This window comes from Phascolarctos cinereus, unplaced genomic scaffold, assembly GCF_003287225.1.
Source record: "Phascolarctos cinereus isolate Bilbo 61053 unplaced genomic scaffold, phaCin_HiC Scaffold_9;HRSCAF=440, whole genome shotgun sequence".
Classification (NCBI taxonomy): Eukaryota; Metazoa; Chordata; class Mammalia; order Diprotodontia; family Phascolarctidae; genus Phascolarctos; species Phascolarctos cinereus.
Genome location: NW_027556402.1, coordinates 88,819,399 through 88,837,699, shown reverse-complemented (window position 1 = coordinate 88,837,699; position 18,301 = coordinate 88,819,399). Strand labels below are relative to the sequence as shown.

General features: G+C 37.0%; 1 protein-coding gene across 2 annotated transcripts in view; it reads right to left on the bottom strand.

The window, feature by feature from the left end:
* Positions 1-2,213: 2,213 nt before the first annotated feature.
* Positions 2,214-18,301, bottom strand: part of TMEM192 (transmembrane protein 192) — a 29,211-nt gene continuing 13,123 nt past the window's right edge. Inside the window, exons 4-6 of one of the 2 annotated variants that reach the window (XM_020976345.2) lie at positions 16,691-16,825; positions 7,301-7,403; positions 2,214-3,908 (exon numbers count right to left, since the gene is read on the bottom strand). In XM_020976345.2, the coding sequence (XP_020832004.1) occupies positions 3,767-3,908; positions 7,301-7,403; positions 16,691-16,825 (380 nt within the window). In that variant the 3' untranslated portion in view covers positions 2,214-3,766. The remainder of the gene's footprint in view (positions 3,909-7,300; positions 7,404-16,690; positions 16,826-18,301) is intronic. The other variant, XM_020976346.2, reaches the window with a different exon arrangement.

Here is an 18,301-nt window from a genome sequence, read left to right as displayed (position 1 = left end):
AAGAAATGTTCAGCCCATCTGTCGAGGATCATATCCTTATCACTAATCAATGTTGCTCCATCAGCACTGAGTAGTTGAGATGCATTATAGGTCTTTGGTCAATAAATAGCATTCAGGGCATCATAAAAATGCTTTGGATTGTTACTATCAGCATAAAACTAAATTTCATCTGCTTTCTTACTGAGCCAAGAACACTGCATCTCTCTAAGCTTTGCTTGTACTTTACTTTTGATGGAATTAAATGCTGCTTTCTTAGAAATGGATGAACTATCCTGCTGGTAAACCCTATGGACTTCTAGTTTTTCATTTAGCAGCTTCTGAATTTCCCCATCATTTTCATCAAACCAGTCTTGGTGTTTGTGAGTGTTCTGACCCAGATGAGCTAATGCAGTGCTATACACCAAATCTCTGAGAGCTGCCCACTCCTTTTCTGCTCCACTGTTGCCAACTGTGTGTTGGCTCAACTTCCCTTCCAAATCAGCAACAAACTGTTCCCACTCAGAAAAGAGCTCTAATCTGTTGACATTAATTCTTCTGGTAGTTATTTTGCCTTGGGAACGCCACTTTTGTTGGATACAAATATTTAGCTTGGAGAAGATAAATCCTATGATCAGTCCAGCACTCTGCACCACACATTACAGACCATCCTGTCTCTTATTACACTGACATAGTCTATTAAATGCCAATGTTTACTGTAAGGGTGTATCCATAAAGTTTTGTTGCATTTAGGTAAACAGATGACAGTGTTGGTGATGAGGTCATGATATGCACAAGTCTTCAATAGTGAGTAATCACTGCTGTTGCTGTTTCCAACTCTGGACTCCTGCCAAATCTAGTAGTCTAAGCCCACTCTAGCATTAAAGTCACCCAGAATTATAAGCTTGTCGTCTTTTGGCACGTCGATGATAAGTGTCTCCAGGTTTTCATGAAATTTCTTCTTTGACCTCATCAGGGCTCATCATGGTGGGAGCATATGGCGACACGACGTTTTCCTACAAGCGGCAATCACATCATCATGAGTCTGTTGTTAACTCCTTTTGGTCGGCATACAAGCTTGTTGACTAGATTAGCTTTGATTACAAAACCTACACCAGCTTCACAGCGCTCCCCTTCACTGTGGGCACTCCAGAAAACATGTGTTAACTTCAATAAACTGGCCTTCATCTATCAGCCTTAATTTCACTCAGGGCTGCTATTTGGATGCAGTATCTGCTGAGTTCTTTTGCAATGAGAGCTGTTCATCATTCAGGTCTACTAGATTTTGTGTTGTCTTAAAAGTGCGCACGCATTCCATGTGCCAATGGTGAGTGGAATTGTCTTTGCAGACATTTTTGTACATTTTTTGTTTTGACCACAGAGTGAGATTCTCCACCTGCCCTGGTAATAGGGCCAGGGTTGGGTAAGCAGACAAATTTTAGATCACCTTTTCTAGTCCCTTCCTCACACCAGGAGGCGAGCAATGCAATCCTTAAAAGGCTGCTCAGACACCCAGGGGGCTGCTGAATCCCACTGCTGCTTCCAGTGAGAAAACAACTCTTGATTCAGCTGCCTTCATGGCCACTGAAACAAATTGTTCTTATCCACCCATTCCACCAGGGGAAGTCTTCACATGCTTGGGGTAGACACCCTCCTCGATTAACCTCAAGTAGGTTTAGCCCATCTGCCAAAAGGGTTTGCCGGGGTGTGGCCACTGCGCATGCTACAGCTTCTTGGAGCCACCGGTGAGAATTAGGTGGAACAAGTGGACACCAAATGTGGAAAGCAGCCCTGAAAAGGGCTCGGCAGCCATCACACTAGAGGTACTAGTCTTCCCTGAACACACCTTACACCCCTGTAGATGGCTAGGGTTAGCATAGAGGTGAGAAAGTTAAATTTGACAGTAATAGAGATATTCTGTGCTTAAAGTTTCTTTACCCAAATTCCAACTGAACAGTTACCACTCAGTGCTGCCTTCTGAGTCCTTGTGTGACATCTTATTACACTTGCCCATTACTCAGGCACCATCCTTTACAAAATATTTAATAAGAATTACAACGCAGCTAGGTGGTGCAGTGGATAGAGCACCGGCCCTGGATTCAGGAGGACCTGAGTTCATAACACTTACTAGCTGTGTGACCTTGGGCAAGTCACTTAACCCTACTGCCTAGCCAAAAAGAAAAAAAAAAGAATTACAAACATTAAACACAACTAGTTTGTAATAAAAGCAAAGGCTGTCAATTTTTTTCAGTAGTATTTATTGTTTGAACAATTCAAAGTATTTATTATTCAGTTAGAAATGAAGTACAGACAGGCATACACACATGTATGTCAAAACCTGAGTATCCTTAAAAAATCTCCAGAACATACCTGTTATTTACACCAAAACATATTCCATTATTCTTACAAAATAATTAAAATGGAATTGCAGACCAATTGCATAACCAAATTGAGTTGAAAATAATCTGTCTTCTACACACCTAAAAAGATGGTGGGAAAGTTGAGGGCAGAGTATTTAGAATGAAGGAGAAAGAGACTTCCTGAAATGGCAAGGCATTAAGGTACACATTGATGAATACAAGGCAGGAAACCCAGATAAAACCTAGAGTTTAAAAAAGGGCCCAGACACACTTCAACCTTTCAGAAACTACACATAGTATATATTTGCATTCTAAAACAGACACACACATACACATATATACTCTCTCTCCTCTCTCTGAACTGTTTGGAGGTGACACAATCACCTGAAGAGGATACATCACTTCATTCACCAATTAAAAAGTAGTAATGAAAGTGATAAGCTTAATACTGCACATCTTGCAAATGATGTATAATTTGAGTGTTCAAATAAAAGATAAATATACCTGTATACAAATATATTATATACACAAGTTTCTATAAATATATTCCGACACACTGAAGAAACCCATTCCTTCCTACCCACAGGATTAACCTGTCAAAAAAAAAATCACTAAAACTAAAAAAAAAAAAGATTTTCCTAAAGTATTTAATGTACCCATGGCAAATGTGTCAACTAAAATTATATCCAGCAGAGGGAAAATAATACAGTTGACTAATCACCATCCTTCATAGACTGTATCAGTAACTGAGTATGTTGGGTTCACAATTTGGCCTTATCTCTAAATTTCCAACACTGGAGAAACAAATTCAGATTACTTTTTGTCAGCTGTACAAGGTCCTTTCATACAAATCAACTCAACAATGTTGTAAATCTTCTAATGACTGCCTTAGTGTGAGTGAACTGAGTAGTAGTTCTGCCCAACCCAAGGCAGGTATGTAGAAATGTTCTGAGGGTCCTTTTTTGTCTTACATAATCATGGTGGCTTCAACAAACTTAACACATTTATATTGGGCTCATTCATTTAGAAATTTCTCTGGAATGATTAACTACCTCTATAAAGAGCAAGCTGTTAAGAAAAAGATGCTTTAAGTTAATTTGGAACAAGGAAGAAATTGAAACCACACCTTTAAGGAAACTGAGTAGTTAAATTAATTCAAACCTATTATGTGAAGGGCTAGGTTGGCTATAAGCCTATATGTTTTTAAATAATAATTATAGAAATGGATTTTCCAAATATGGAAGAAGCCTTATAGTTGTAGCAAAAGAAGAAAAAGTTCAGCATACCTGAAAACAAAATTCAAGTTTCCAACATAAATTATTTTAAAAAACTAGTCAGCAAAAGCTCTAATTGAATTCTAGCAGCTTGTCCGAAGGTCCAGTGCGAGCAGTTTTATTTTGGATTCTTGAAATGCTAAAATTTGGGAGATTTCACTCTCTACTTGGCTGAGAAGGTGAATCAGGGGAGGATGTGACAGCCAGTAGTCGCTTACTTAACAGAGCATTGTGTCGTTTCAGGTATTCTATTATATCTCCTTGCTTTTCAACTACTTCTTCTAGACTGGAACTAGTCCTGTAAATAAATGAGGCATAAGGTTATAAAACACACAAAAAGAAAGCCCACCTGATACAAGGTGCTTCCTGGCAGCCTCTTAGCAGTTTCTATTAGGCAGAATACTTTTATCACTCCTGGAATGAATTTTTCTTAATCTACTAAGCTGTATATGGTTAAGAACTGAATTTCTCTAAGTGATAATTTCCAGAAGTACACAGGCTTGTTAACAAGCCCACTTTGGAAGCTCTCAACCATATACTCTTCCCTTTAATGGGCGTTCGTTCATTGTATCGACTTGGAAATTGAAAAAAAAAACCAAACCTGTAATCCTTTGAAATAAGGTTTGCTATTGCTTCACTTCAGTGGCACTGTCAGAATTTGCCAAAGATAATAGAACTGTCCTAACTAATCTAAATAAAGGATACCTGGAGTTAATTATGAGCAAAAATAACAAAAAGCTACCTTCAACTGTAAGAAAGATAGTCTAAAAGAACAAAAGAACATTCTGATCTTATTTAGCAATTAAACCAGCATGATATTTTAGGAACTAGTTGCAGTATCCCCTGGGTCAAATGGTATGCATCATTCAGTAACTTTTGGGCACATTTACAAAGTGCTTTCCAGAATGGCTGAATCAACTCACAACTCCACCAACAGTAATTTTTCCTATCCCTGTTATATTCCCTTTTTGGATGTGTGAGGGGAAACCACAGAGCTGCTTTAATTTGCACTTTTCTAATTCTTACTGATTTGTAGCATTTTTTTATAGCTTTTTTGATTGCTTCCTTAGAAACCTACCTTTTCCTATCCTCTGACTACTTAGCAATTGGAGAGTGCCATCTGAGCCAATTTCTAATGAAAACCTAGCCTCTATACCCAAAAGATCAAAGAAATTGGAAAAGGGCACACATATATAAAATATTTTATAGTAGTTCTTTCTGTAGTGGCAAAGAAATGGAAACTAAGGGGGTTCCCACCACCTGAGGAATGGCTGAACAAATCTTTGTATACAAATGTAACAGAATTTTATTATGCCATAAGAAATGATGGAAGGGAGTCAATTTCAGGGAAACCTAGAAGACTGATATGAACTGATACAGAATGAAGTGAGGAGAACCTGGAGAACAATTCACACAAAATACAACACTATAATGAAAAATAGCTTCATAAGACTTTTTGTTGTTGTTTAGTCATTTTTCAGTCGTGTCCGACTCTTCATGACCCCATTTGAGGTTTTCTTGGCAGATTTCGGGTTTGCCATTTCCTTCTCCAGCTCTTTTTACAGATGAGGAAAGTGAGGCAAACAGGGTTATGTGACTTGCCCAGAGTCACATAGCTAGTAAATGTTAGAAGTCAAATATGAACTCTGGTCTTCTGAATCCAGGTATGGTGCTCTATCTACTGCACCATCTAGCTGTACTTTTTTTTTTTAAATAAAGGTTGCCTTTTTTTATAGTTACAAAGCAAGAGTATAAATAATCTTGATTATTTTTCCTTTTTACAGTATTCACACTGGAAGTGAATGGAGAATTCTGAAAATCAGTGTATTTTTGAAAAATGTTGCTTCAGTGATTATTTAAAATTTATAGGTTTAAAAATCAGGGGTTCTTGGAGAGATGCCAAAAGGCTGTTAATACTGGCTCAAGATACAGAACAAACTTCCTAAGTTCCGGGTATCAAAAGGGTGCTAAAAAAGACTGAAGAGCTGATTTCTATCCATAAGAATGACCACATCCATGCCAAACTTGTGATACAACTGAGAATAAATCATAGATCTATAATAGTTTGTCTATGGCTTAGCTCTAACCACATCTCAACACTCTAAACCACAATGCATACACACAAAATCTCCCAAAACCATCACTAATACAATCATTGAATGTGCCAAATATCATGGTACATAAACATTGGACTAAAAATATTCAATGGATAACTAAATATACAGGAACATGTCAAATATTACACAGAATTTCTTTTTCTATAGAATTTATTATATAGCCATATCAGTAAAATGGCACAAGCATGGACCATCTCCTGAAATATGGAACTAGCCTTTGTATGTTGATTTAAGTTTCTGCCTCTATTCTCAACTGACAAACCACATAATCCAAAGAGATTCATCATCTAGGAATTACCTTTGAGAAAAGTACAATGATAGATAGAATTTGGTAAAGGCTACTTTATGTGAAGGGAATTGTTTTGTGTTTGAACTGGGTAGTAGAGAAAGGAATTCAAAAGTAAGAACTTCAATAACAAGTTTGCACATTTGCAAACTCCCCTACCCATCTTATGGCTTGGCTTTATCTAAATTTTTTTAATACATGACTCCCTGAAATCAAATGCAATCAAGTCTGTCAAATGCTTTGTCAAAGCATCATCCCAAAGGCATGTCTGCAAGTACACACAGAACTGAGGTCAAAGAGTTTTTCTGGCTCCCAATCCATCAAAGAGCTAACTCACTGGTGCAGCTCCATACTTAAATCCATTCCAAGGAGCACCACCAACAAGACACTCTTTGCCTGCTAAAGGGTCATCAGGGATGTGTACTCTTTCTGTACTCTTGTTCTCATAACTAAAGATTTCTTCTCTCCTCTGCTAACATCTACTGTCTTCATGCTTTCTCCCTTTTTCATGGTATCAAAAAAAAAAACCACTCAGGAAAAAAAGCTGAGGAAATCCTCATTTTCACTAAGTTTTTGCTTTTGTTGTTTTGGTCCAGGGTTTCAATTTCTTTAGTGTAGAAGAACCTGGGGTGGAAACTCCCCATGTCGATATAGGTACAAAATAAGGACCTGGAAAGGGATTAAGAGTCCTAGGGTGTTGGCTGGGGTACTGAAAGATTAAACAGCTGGCCCATGATCACAACTCTACTATGGGTCAGAGACAGAAACTGAACTGAACTTGTGACCTTGCCTCTGTCACCTGCCTTGTCCACTAAGTCACTTACTTCATTTGCAAAATGAAGAGGTTGGATTAGATCAGTGGTATCAAACTCAAATAGAACAAGGACCATTATGATACATACATGAAGATCCCTGCAGGCCACATAATGACTTAGAAAACCACATATTAACATAATCTATGTTCTACTGTATTTTTATTTTGTTAAATATTTCCAAATTCCATGTTAATCTGGTTCTGGCAGTGGGCAATGCAAGAAATGTTACATACCCCTGGATCAAAAAACCTTCCAGTTCTAAATCTATGATTGTTGGAAAAGTAAATTCTTCATCCACAAAATGAGGGTGTTAGACCAGATCTCAAAAATACAGCTATATAAACATTCATAAATACTAAGAATTCAAGTTTTTTTCTTGGCTTTTAAGAAGAGTTCTAATTCTCAAAGAAAATACCTCTTCCTCTCCTGAACACTCACTCCATTCTCCTACTGTTTTCCCCTTCATTATTACCTGAATCCAGTCTCTGAAGTACTATTATTGGCATATGCATACATGTTCTCTTCTTCAATTACATCAGGTCTTGGCTTGGCTTTATTAAATCTTCTTATTTTCACTAAAATGACAAAGCAATAATGGTTATTCTTGTCTAGATAAGAAAGTGCACTATTTAAAGATAAATTTTTATCATGATTTTTGTTTTTGCATCACCTCCATATTCTTCCTCCTCCTCCCCCCCACCCTTCTTATAACTAGAGATTTGCATTTAAAAAAAATTTAAAAATACAGAACACATGATCTTTTGACTAAAAAAAAAAATCATTTGAATGCTTCTTACAGACAAGTAACAGTGCTAGGTACTATGAGTGATACAAAAATAGGGCCCCTGCCCTGAAGAAACTGACAGTCTAATAGGGGAGATGAGTTTTATATATACACCAGTATGTTAATTTATACAAGGAAAAATGCTGCAAAAGAAGAAATTAACCACAAAGGATATATGAAGAAAGACACTATCTGCATCCAGAAAAAAAAAACTGATAGATAAATAGAACTATGTATAGAATGGTTTTACATATATATAAATATTTGTGTCTAATGTAACCATCTCTAAGGTAGGGGTGGGTGGTGTTAGGGGGAGGAGGGAAGAAAAAAAGGGAAAAAAAAGAAAGTTACATGATAACTTTATTATATATTTAAAAGGAACAGCAAGTTGTACATAATAGATTTGTAGTTTCATGTGCAATCATCTTTCTATTCTATTACATTATGAAAGTCCTTGTTTTATTTCTTAAGTTCAGGATAAAATAAAGAAAATTCTAAAAAATCAAAGCAAAATATAGGAGGAAGGTCATTAGCCAAGATCAAAAGAGCTGGGAAAAGGGTTAAGGGCAGCTAGGTGACACAGTAGATAATGTGACACCTACAATCACTTAGAAATGAATTCGAATTCGGCCTCAGACTCTTACTAGCTATGTTGTCCTGGGTAAATCACTTAACCTCTGTTTGCCTGAATTTCCTCATATGTAAAATGGGGTTAATAACAGCACCTACCTCCCAAGGTTGTCTCAAGGATCAAATGAGATATTTTTAAAGCATGTTCCAAACTATAAAACACTATACAGATGTTAACTATTATGATGAGGAGGAATATGGAAATGGTTTAGAACAAAACATATCATATACAAAAGTCAGGGAAGAGGGCAACATTACTTTCAGGCCTGGCAAAATGGGTAAAATCAGGGAAGGGAAAGCCTCAGTGAGAACTCTGAAGCAAAGGATTTAAATGGGCAGAAGCAAAGAAGGAGGGCATTTCCAGGTAGGCAACATGAGCAAAAGCAGAGGTGGGAAATCACAGGGACTGCCGAGGTCACTGAGGAAGCTAAGGTAGCTGAAAAAGAGGTTCTTTTAGGGGCATAGCAAGACATTAGGTTGGGGGAAGCAGGTCTGGTGGTGAATGCCAGTAATTCCAGCTACCAGGGAGGCTGAGGCTGACAGGTCTCTTGAGGTCCTGAGTTCTGATATGTAGTGGGCTATGAGAACTGGGAGAAGGACCAGGTTGTCTAAAAAGGGGCAAATGAATTGTAAACAGAGCAAGTCAAGGCTTGTGTGCCATTTAGCATTGGGTTTTGGCCTTGTGAGTAGTTCCCACCCTCTAGCTTGAGCAAGATAAGGAGACCCAGCTTTTAAGAAAAAAAGAAAATTAAACTGGGGTCAGAATGGAGGCAATGTAGTACAGTGGAAAGATCCCTGGTTCTTAGTGTGAGAAGACTTGGGTTTAGATCCTACCTGATACTTGCTATTGTGTGACCCCAATGGGAAAGTCACATAACTTTCCTAGGTCTCAGTGTCCTTCAGAGAAAAATGAGGACGCTAGATTAGATAGCCTCTGGGGTCTCTTCCAATGCAGGCAGAAAAGTTTTGAATGTTACACTAAAGAGTTTGGACTTTTTAGAGCAGGCGATGATGGTATGCCAATTTGCCATTATTCTGTAAGCAATGACTATTCTTAAATCTCCTCTCCAGAGCTGTAAGTACTAACATGCTGCCTTTTTGCCAGGCAGTTATAATACCCTCCTCAAAATGGAGGCTGCTTGCCTTTGTCTGTTGTGGGACTCTGAATCAATGCAGAGCTCTCCCTTCTAGTAAGCAGTTCTCTATTTTGGTTTATTTCTCAAGGAAAAGCCATGCTTTCTTCTTCTGAACATTTTAAAACCACCAAATAAAAACAGAACTTAAAAAAATAAATTATACAGGACTCTCTGCCCTGTCCCTCCAATCATGATACATCACACAGAGGAAGTGCTGAAACCACTATACATTTAACAAGATGATGTCACGATTTATGTTTTCAAAGTATGAAAATTAAGTCATGGGGAAAAAAGTGTGGTGTTAGGAAGCAAAAGCCATATGAGATAGCATATGGCTAGAAGTCTAAAAGCCTGGGTGTTCTGGTCTCAGCCCTAGCATCGAGTGACTGAGCAGATTTTCAACTTTATTTTCCTCATCTGTAAAATGGGGATAATCATATTTGTACTACATCCAATCAGGCAGAAACAGAAGTTGATAGTTTCTTCTGGTGCTACACTTCTAAGATATTTTTATTTTAGTCACTTGATAGTATTATTCCCTAAAAAGTATTATTCATTAGTAGCATAAAGCTTCAACCCTCTAAAAATAGCCTATATTACTTTTGTACTTCGGAGAAAACAAACCAACAGACTCTCATAATTTTTTTTTTAGGCAATTGGGGTTAAGTGACTTGCCCGGGGTCACACAGTTAGTAAATGTCAAGGGTTTGGTCTGAGTCCAGATTTGAACTCAGGTCCTCCTGACTTCAGGGCCAGTGCTCTATCCACTGCCGTACCTAGCTGCCCCTGTCATACTTTTAAATACATGTGACTATTAGAACTTAATATGCAGATCAACTGTAAATATCCTTCATCACAGGCTTTCCCAAACTAAATTACTGATTTACTGAGAATTATTCAACTAAATATTAAGTGGATTGAGGTCAAGCCTCAGTCAAGATATCCTGAGTTCAGAACTGACTCTGACACGTCTGTCCCTGAGCAAGTCAATCTCTCAGGGCCCCAGGCAGTTCTGTAAAAGTCACAGAAGTGATTACAAGGTTGCTGAAGGCCATAGTAATTTAAACCAAAAGTACTTGAATAAAAGTTGTACCTTTTGGATACTTTATTTACACCTCTCCCACCTTCCCTCCTCCTGTCCAACACTTAAATGGACTGAAAATGTTGAAGGATAAGGCCTAACATTTTTTCAAGTTATAGATCTCTCTGGCAATCTAGTGAAACCTATGGATCCCTTTTCAGAATAATGTTTTTATACCACAGCCTGTTCATAAATTAAAAACAGAACAAATAAATGTGGGAAAAAATGAATAATGTTTAAAAAATAATTGAAGGGAAGGCTAACTCAGTTAGAGGTTAGTGAAAATAAAGATGTACAATTTTTTTTCCCCATCCAAGTTCATGGGTTCCCCTCCCCACCCCCAAAACCTACCCACAGACCCCATGTACCACAGAGTAAAAACCAAGAAAGCTCAGAAATGATGGTAACAGGTATTTGTCCTGAAGAAATAAAGGGGAAAAAAAGCAAAACTACTGCATTTCTTGTCAACAGAGACTGACAAAAAACAAAGAGAAGGGTACAGATATCTACAGCTTTCACACCTGACAACCAACAAGTGTATTTGAGAGTTTGTATACTCCATGCCTGCAATGAGCTTTAGATAGCCAAAGACAAGATGGTCAATAGGCCTCAACTTCCCCAGGAAGGGGATACCTGCCAGAAAGCCAGTGTTTTGTTTTTTTTTTAGAGGATTGCCAAATAAATTATGGTATATTTGTTCTTTTTTAAAAAATTAATTTATTTAGTTTTAGTTTTCAACATTAATTTCCACAAGATTTTGAGTTCCAAATTTTCTCCCCATCTCATCCTTCCCCCCACCCCAAAATGGCAAGCATTCTGAATACCCCTAATCTGCCCTCACTTCTATCTCCCCTTATCCCCTTCCCCTTCAATTTTCCCGTAGGGCAGGATAGATTTCTATACTCCATTTCCTGTATATCTTATTTCCCAGTTGCATGTGAAATCAAATTTTTTTTTTAACTTTTGTTTTTAAAATTTTGGGTTCCAAATTTTCTCCCTCCCTCCCTCCCTACTCCCCCTCATTGAGAAGGCAAGTAACTCGATACAGGTTATACACGTGTAGTCATGCAAAACACTTCCACAGTAGTCATGTTGTGAAAAACTAAGTATATTTCCCTTCATCCTATCCCACCCCCTATTTATTCTATTCTCTCTTTTGACCTTGTCCCTCTTTAGAAGTGTTTGCTTCTGATTACCCCCTCCCCCAATCTGCCCTCCCCTCTATTATTCTCTTGCTCTCTTGTCCCCTTCCCCCTCCTATTTTCTGTAAGGTAAGATAGATTTCCATACCCAATTGAGTGTGTGTTATTCTCTCCTTAAGCCAAATCCTATGGGAATAAGATTGATTCATTCCCTTTCACCTTCCCATTTCCCCTCCACTGAAAAAGCTTTTTCCTGTCTGTTTTATGTGAGATAATCTACCTCTCCCTTTGTCCTTCTCCCAGTATAATCCTCTCTCACCCCTTAATTTTATTCTCCAGATATCACCTCTTCATAGAAGGCCAGTTTTCACTCCTCGTTATGATAAACATCCCTTTCTGTCATATGTAACTGGAATAAATGAACATGTTACAGCCAACAGAATCCCTGAAGAAATGAAAAGGTAGAACTGAATATGTTCAGCTTTTGCAGTAAAATTTGACCAACTGAGCAAGTGGTCAGTTGGTCCAAACCTAAACCTGATGGATTTGTAAGGTCCTGTACAAAGCCCTCCTGCTCTGAATAGGTGTAAAGTTTCACAATTAAAGAAAGGAACACTCTCATTTAGTCAGTAAGCTGGAGAGGATGCATTTCAGCTTCAAAGACAATATGACTTTCCAATGGCTGTTAGCCCAGCTTAAATTAAGAGGCCAGATGAAAAAGGAACATACCATACTCCCAAATACAGGGTGCAAGAGTAACCAGCTAAGAACTAAAAGCAGGTCCTCAATTTGCTAATTCTGGAAGGCTTATTAAAGTTGTTTCAACAAAGCTGAAAGTCATTCTTAGTAGACAAACAACAGGGCACATGTGTTTTCTAATACTGATTTCTAAATTAGACTCCCAGGTTAAAAACTTAAGAAAAAAAGCAAAATGACAACCAGGTAAAAGGACGTTTATCACAGGGGCGTCTCCTGTAAAAGTGCTACTTTTAGGACAGCAACATTTTAATATATTATAAAATCCTTTTATAAGCAGCAATGATCTGATTAATGTCACAGGTTAAAACAAAAGACTCTTTTAGGTAATCAAGGTTACCCTGTGTAAATGACCAACTTTGACTACAAGAGTTGTTAATCTGGGGTTAAGATTTCAGAGGGTCCATGAACTTGGATGAGGAAAAAAAGATGACATCTTTATATTTGCTCACTTCTAATTGAAATTTCCTTTCATCATTTAAAAACATTATTCTGAGAAGGGTCCCATGGGCTTTCCCAAACTGGAATTATACAAAAAAAGGTTAAGACACATCTGCACTAGAGTTTCCAACACCAAATCATATAGATTCAGAGTTTTGTAATTCAAAGACATCATGTAATTACAACGATACTGGTGTCAAATTAGACCACCCAGAATGTGTTTTCCACTATTCTTTTAGATCATTAGCCAAAAGAGGAGTGTATTCAAAAACATTAACTCTCTGAAGAACTGGGTGGCCTTATGTGCCATGCAAATCTTCTTCCATTTCATTAGGGAGCTATGATGACTACAAAGCTGGATGCTGAACCTGGGTAGATTTAATTTTAAGAAAACACAAGGCACTGATCAAATTTAGCATAATGGAACTTCTTACAGTTTAAACAATCTCATTCGTGCTAGTGATCCTGACAGTGATTTCCCTGGGTGCCATAGCAAAGGCACTGAAATTTGGACAGAACCTCCTCTGTCCCCACCACCACCACCAAGAGTTAAACTCGGCAGACCCAACTGCAGTTAAAATGTGACCAATCCAAAACTATTTTCCTAATTAAGAAGTGATAAACCAAAAAAGCAGAGTTACTGACTTCACCAATGAAGAAGGCTGCTCTGAAAGCTGATATAAAATTAAAATGTTAAGCCTGGGTTTAAATCTTTCCCCCTGCTTCATAGTGTAACTGTGGACACTCACCTCTAGGGCCATGAAAAGTGCCAGAGAGCCAGTTATATACCCAACTAAATGACTCTGCATTCAAGCTCAGACCATAATTTTCAATCATTTCAGGTAACTTGTCAGATATGGAATAGAACTGACCCAGGCAGCAAGTGAATTAAATATTTACTCCAGAGACCAGGATCATTTTACTAAAGTAAACTTGGTAATCTCAATGACGGATTAATTTGTTGTAATAATAACTAACATTTATATAACACTCACTGTGTCCCAGGCGCTATGCTAAGCAGAATTATTATCTCATAAAATCCTTACAACAACCCTGGGAAGTGCTATTATTATCCCTATTTTACAGATGAGGAAACTGAGACAGAGAGGTTAAGTGACTTGCTGAGGGTCCTATAGCTATTATGTAATTGAGGCAAGATATGAAATGGTCTTCCTAACTCCAGTCCCAGCAGCTCTACCCACTGCTTCACCTTGATACCCACTCCTCCTCCCCCAACTCTGCCCCACCACTAGTCAGTTTTCCCCTCCTTCCTTTCCTTTTTTCCAAGACCCAATAAGATACAAATTTAGCATTATGCACGTATTTTTGGTTTTTGCTGCATGGTTAACATGGTGCCTTTTTATGAGTATAAATTAAAGATTATCATCTATTAGTTCCATTAGCATTGGGCCAGCCCAACTGGATAATATTCCACAAAAGGAATATAAACCATTAAGATTGCTTCTTAGCAGATAGGGGCAATGTAGCATAATGGAAAGAATGCTGGACTTGGGGTCAGGAAAACCTAGATCTAAATCCTGTCTCTCCATGGACAAATCACTGAAATTCTCTGAACCTCAGCTTCCTCATCTGTAAAATGGGAATGATGATATCTGTGGAACCTAACAGAGTTGTGAAATTCAGAAGAGAATGCATGGAAATAAAATACTCTTAGAAATTAAAAGTGCTCTATTATTATTCAATCAAATAATAGGCCTCAAGAGCAGTACACTGGATTATAAACTGACTCTAACAGAGATACCATACTGATTGCTAGATTACCACAAACCACAGCAAGAAACCTTTTCTCCTTTAATTGGAAGTGATCTCTCTTTGGATCTCATATAGAATTTTGTCCTTTGTTTTCCCTTGACTTATTTGGCATTCAGGTCACTTGTCTGTGACATATCCCCGCCCTGACCAGATTATAAACTCTATGAGGACAGAGAATATTCTTCCTCCTCTGTCTACTCCCCAGTGTTCAGCAGGGGGATCACCATAAGAGTAGGTACTAAGAAAATGTCTGCTGACTTGCTGAATGTCTCTCTCACTCATATCTCACCTTTCACAAATTAGATCAATTTACAATTTGTCTAAATTTGTGATTTACACAACAGGCATGATGCTGCAGTGTTATGTAAAGATAATTTTTTTCCAAATAAAAATTCTAATTGTGCAGATGAATTTGTAATTTACAAGACTGCAGTCAGTTATTTTATAAAAGGAAAGAATTACAAAAATAATTGCTATTCTTACCCATGTAAGTCAGTGCCCAATTAATTAATTTTAAACTCAAAACTTAAGTTCTTCATAGCATATTTTAAAAATCTGTTAACCTTCAGAGCATGTGTGATATTTTTATTTACATCACTATCATCTACATCATAAAGGATTTGTTAGGGGAAGCTAGGGGGCATAACAGATAACAGTGTCAGATCTGGAGTCAGGAAGACTTGACAGGTCAAATCTTGACTCAGTCACTTAGTAGTTGCATGAACTTGGGCAAGTCATTTAAAAACTGTGTCTCAGTTTCCTTATCTGTAAAACAGAGATAAAAATAATGCCTACACGCAATGAAATGAGCTAACATATCTAAAAATGCTTTGCAAACCCTAAGGTATTATATAAATGCTTGTTATTAATATAATAAAATACTTAAAGAGAATACTATTAGTTAAGAATAAATTTAAAAGAATTTAACACAGTCACCCTCATCTATTTTTTTTTAAATTTTTTTTAGGCAATTGGGGTTAAGTGACTTGCCCAGGGTCACACAGCTAGTAAATGTCAAGTGTTTGGTCTGAGGCCAGATTTGAACTCAGGTCCTCCTGAATCCAGGGACAGTGCTCTATCCACTGCCCCACCTAGCTGCCCCAGAAATGGACTTTTAAAATACTTTTTAAAAAATGTACTGCTATAATATCTTTCATACAAACATACAAAACTTCCTTTAATCACAGTTTTAAGACCGATTCAAAGAAGAGACAAAACCCAAAATTTAATTAATAGCAACATACTAAATATCTCACCCAATAGTAAATCAGTATTAAACACATATTTGTATGTGAAACTACTTTACTTTATCATTTTTTGTTTAAACATTTGGTGAAGATATTATCCAATTTCATGAGAAGCTTCTTCAAGTCAACAGAAGCCTACATTTACAATTAGTTCAGAATCATGGCTGCTGGTCATGGTAACACTTTCCTGCTAAGTTCAAAATGAAAGCACCAAAGAGGCGGGCACTAAGAGCCAATTCAAAGTCACAACTGAAGAGAAATAATTACCTGTATGTTGTATTTTTGTTGTTGTTGTACATTATACTTTTTTCAGAATATGAATTACATTATTACTTATAACAATGAGTATGAATGGTCTGAATTTCCCCCTAAATAAAAAAGTTACAGGAGGGATCAAGAAACAAAACAAAAATTATTACAATGTTTATAGTTACATATTTAATTCAATGAGTTATGGATAAATTATATATATTTTTTCTTTAGTATGAATTTTCAGATATTCAGTAAGATTTCATTTTTCTGAATTCCCTCCAATATGAATTTTCATACTGGAATTCATATTCAAAGATTCAGTGTTATTTGAACAGTACCACACGTTTCATCTATAGGGCTTCTTTCTAATATGAATCTTCTGCTGTTGAAGAAAGTCTAAGTTATGAGAGAATGCTTTCTGATATTCTTTATATTTTAAAACCTTCTTTCTAGTATGAATTCTCTGATGTATAATAACGTTTGAGATCTGATTGTAATGGAATTATGGAACCATAATGGAAAAGTAATGGGCTTTATAGCCTGAACTGGGGAAATACAATACTTAAAAGGCCACGTAAGAAGGGTAGACCTGGTAGATGGACAAAATGGGTAATTCTCACCTGTGTAAATGACTAGACATATCAGGGAACAAATCAGTTCCAAGGCCAGGACTGCCAGGATGAAGTCAAGATAGAGAGGACCGTGATCAGGGAAGGAGTGCTGTATACACAGGATGAGGAGCAGGGCTGCATTGCCTGACGAAAGGAACACAAACTTAGCCTTAGCCAAAGCATTGCACCTGCTGTCAAAAGAGGAAGCAATAGCCTAGTCAAAATGGTAGCATATAACAAAGCTGAAGATAAAAACCAAAGTGAGTGGTACCAACCATTTGGGGCAAAGAGCAGAACAAGTTTCTTAACACTGTATGAAAGCCTCAGGGACATTCCCGCATTATAGTTACAAGTTATAGCCAAAAGCAGAATTGTGTAAGTGCAATTGCTTAGGCCATCTGATCAAAGCCACTGATATTCTGAGAAAAGCTAAAACAGGAGAGAGGCAGGGTGGTATGTGGGAGGAGTGATGGACCTGGGGTCAGGAGCAACCTAGTTAAAATCCCATATTGGGATCTCTGTTGTGTGACCATAGGCAAGTCATCTTAAACTCTTTGGACCTTTAAAGTGAAGATAACAAATTACCTCGCAGTACAGCAGTGAGGAACAAATAACGGATAGAACGTGCTTTACAGCTACATAAAGGTCAGCTATTATCACGTGAAGCTTAAAGATATTAAAGATAATAAAACTCATAGTACTTTGTACAATGTATCATAATGGAAGTAAATCCAATTTGTATAAATCTAAACATAAAAAATAAGTTGGAGAATGATTCTATCTTTTTTCAAATAGAAAATGGATTAATTTTAATTTTCCTTCTGATTTGTATCAGAATAAAACTATTCATGAGAGGCAAATGATAAAGAAAAGTATTTATGCCAGAGTTGTAATGATCTTGAGAGATAATTATCAAGTATACTTGTTTAACATATATATATGTACACACACACACACACACACACATATATATATATATCTTCAGTGCAGTAACCAGAAACATTTCCCTTTGTACTTCAAATGTTCAAATAAATCTTTCTAGAACCCTTCAAAATGTAATATCTGACAAATTATAGACAGCATTACAAAATGTAAAATAGATAATTTTGATTATATAAAATTTCATTATATAAAATTATATAAAAAGTTTTTGCACAAACAAAACCGATGCAACCAAAATTACAAGGAATGCAGAAAACTGGGGAAAAAATTTGTAACAAGTAACTCTAACAAGGCCTAATTTCTCAAATATATAGAGAACTTAGTCAAATTTATTAAAATACAAGTCATTCCCCAATTGATACATAGTCAAAGGATTGGAACATGCAGTTTTCAGATGAAGAACTCAAAGCTATCTGTAGTCATATGAAAAATGCTCTAAATCACTACTGATTAGAGAAATGTAAATTAAAACAACTCTGAGGTACCACCTCACACTTAACAGAGTGGCTGATATGACAAAAAAGGAAAATGTTGAATGTTGAAGGTATGTGGGAAAAACTGGGATACTAATATACTGTTAGTGGAGTTGTAAACTGATTCAGCCATTCAGGAGGGCAATCTGGAACTATGCTCATAGGGCTATAAAACTGTACATACCCTCTGATCCAGCAATATCAT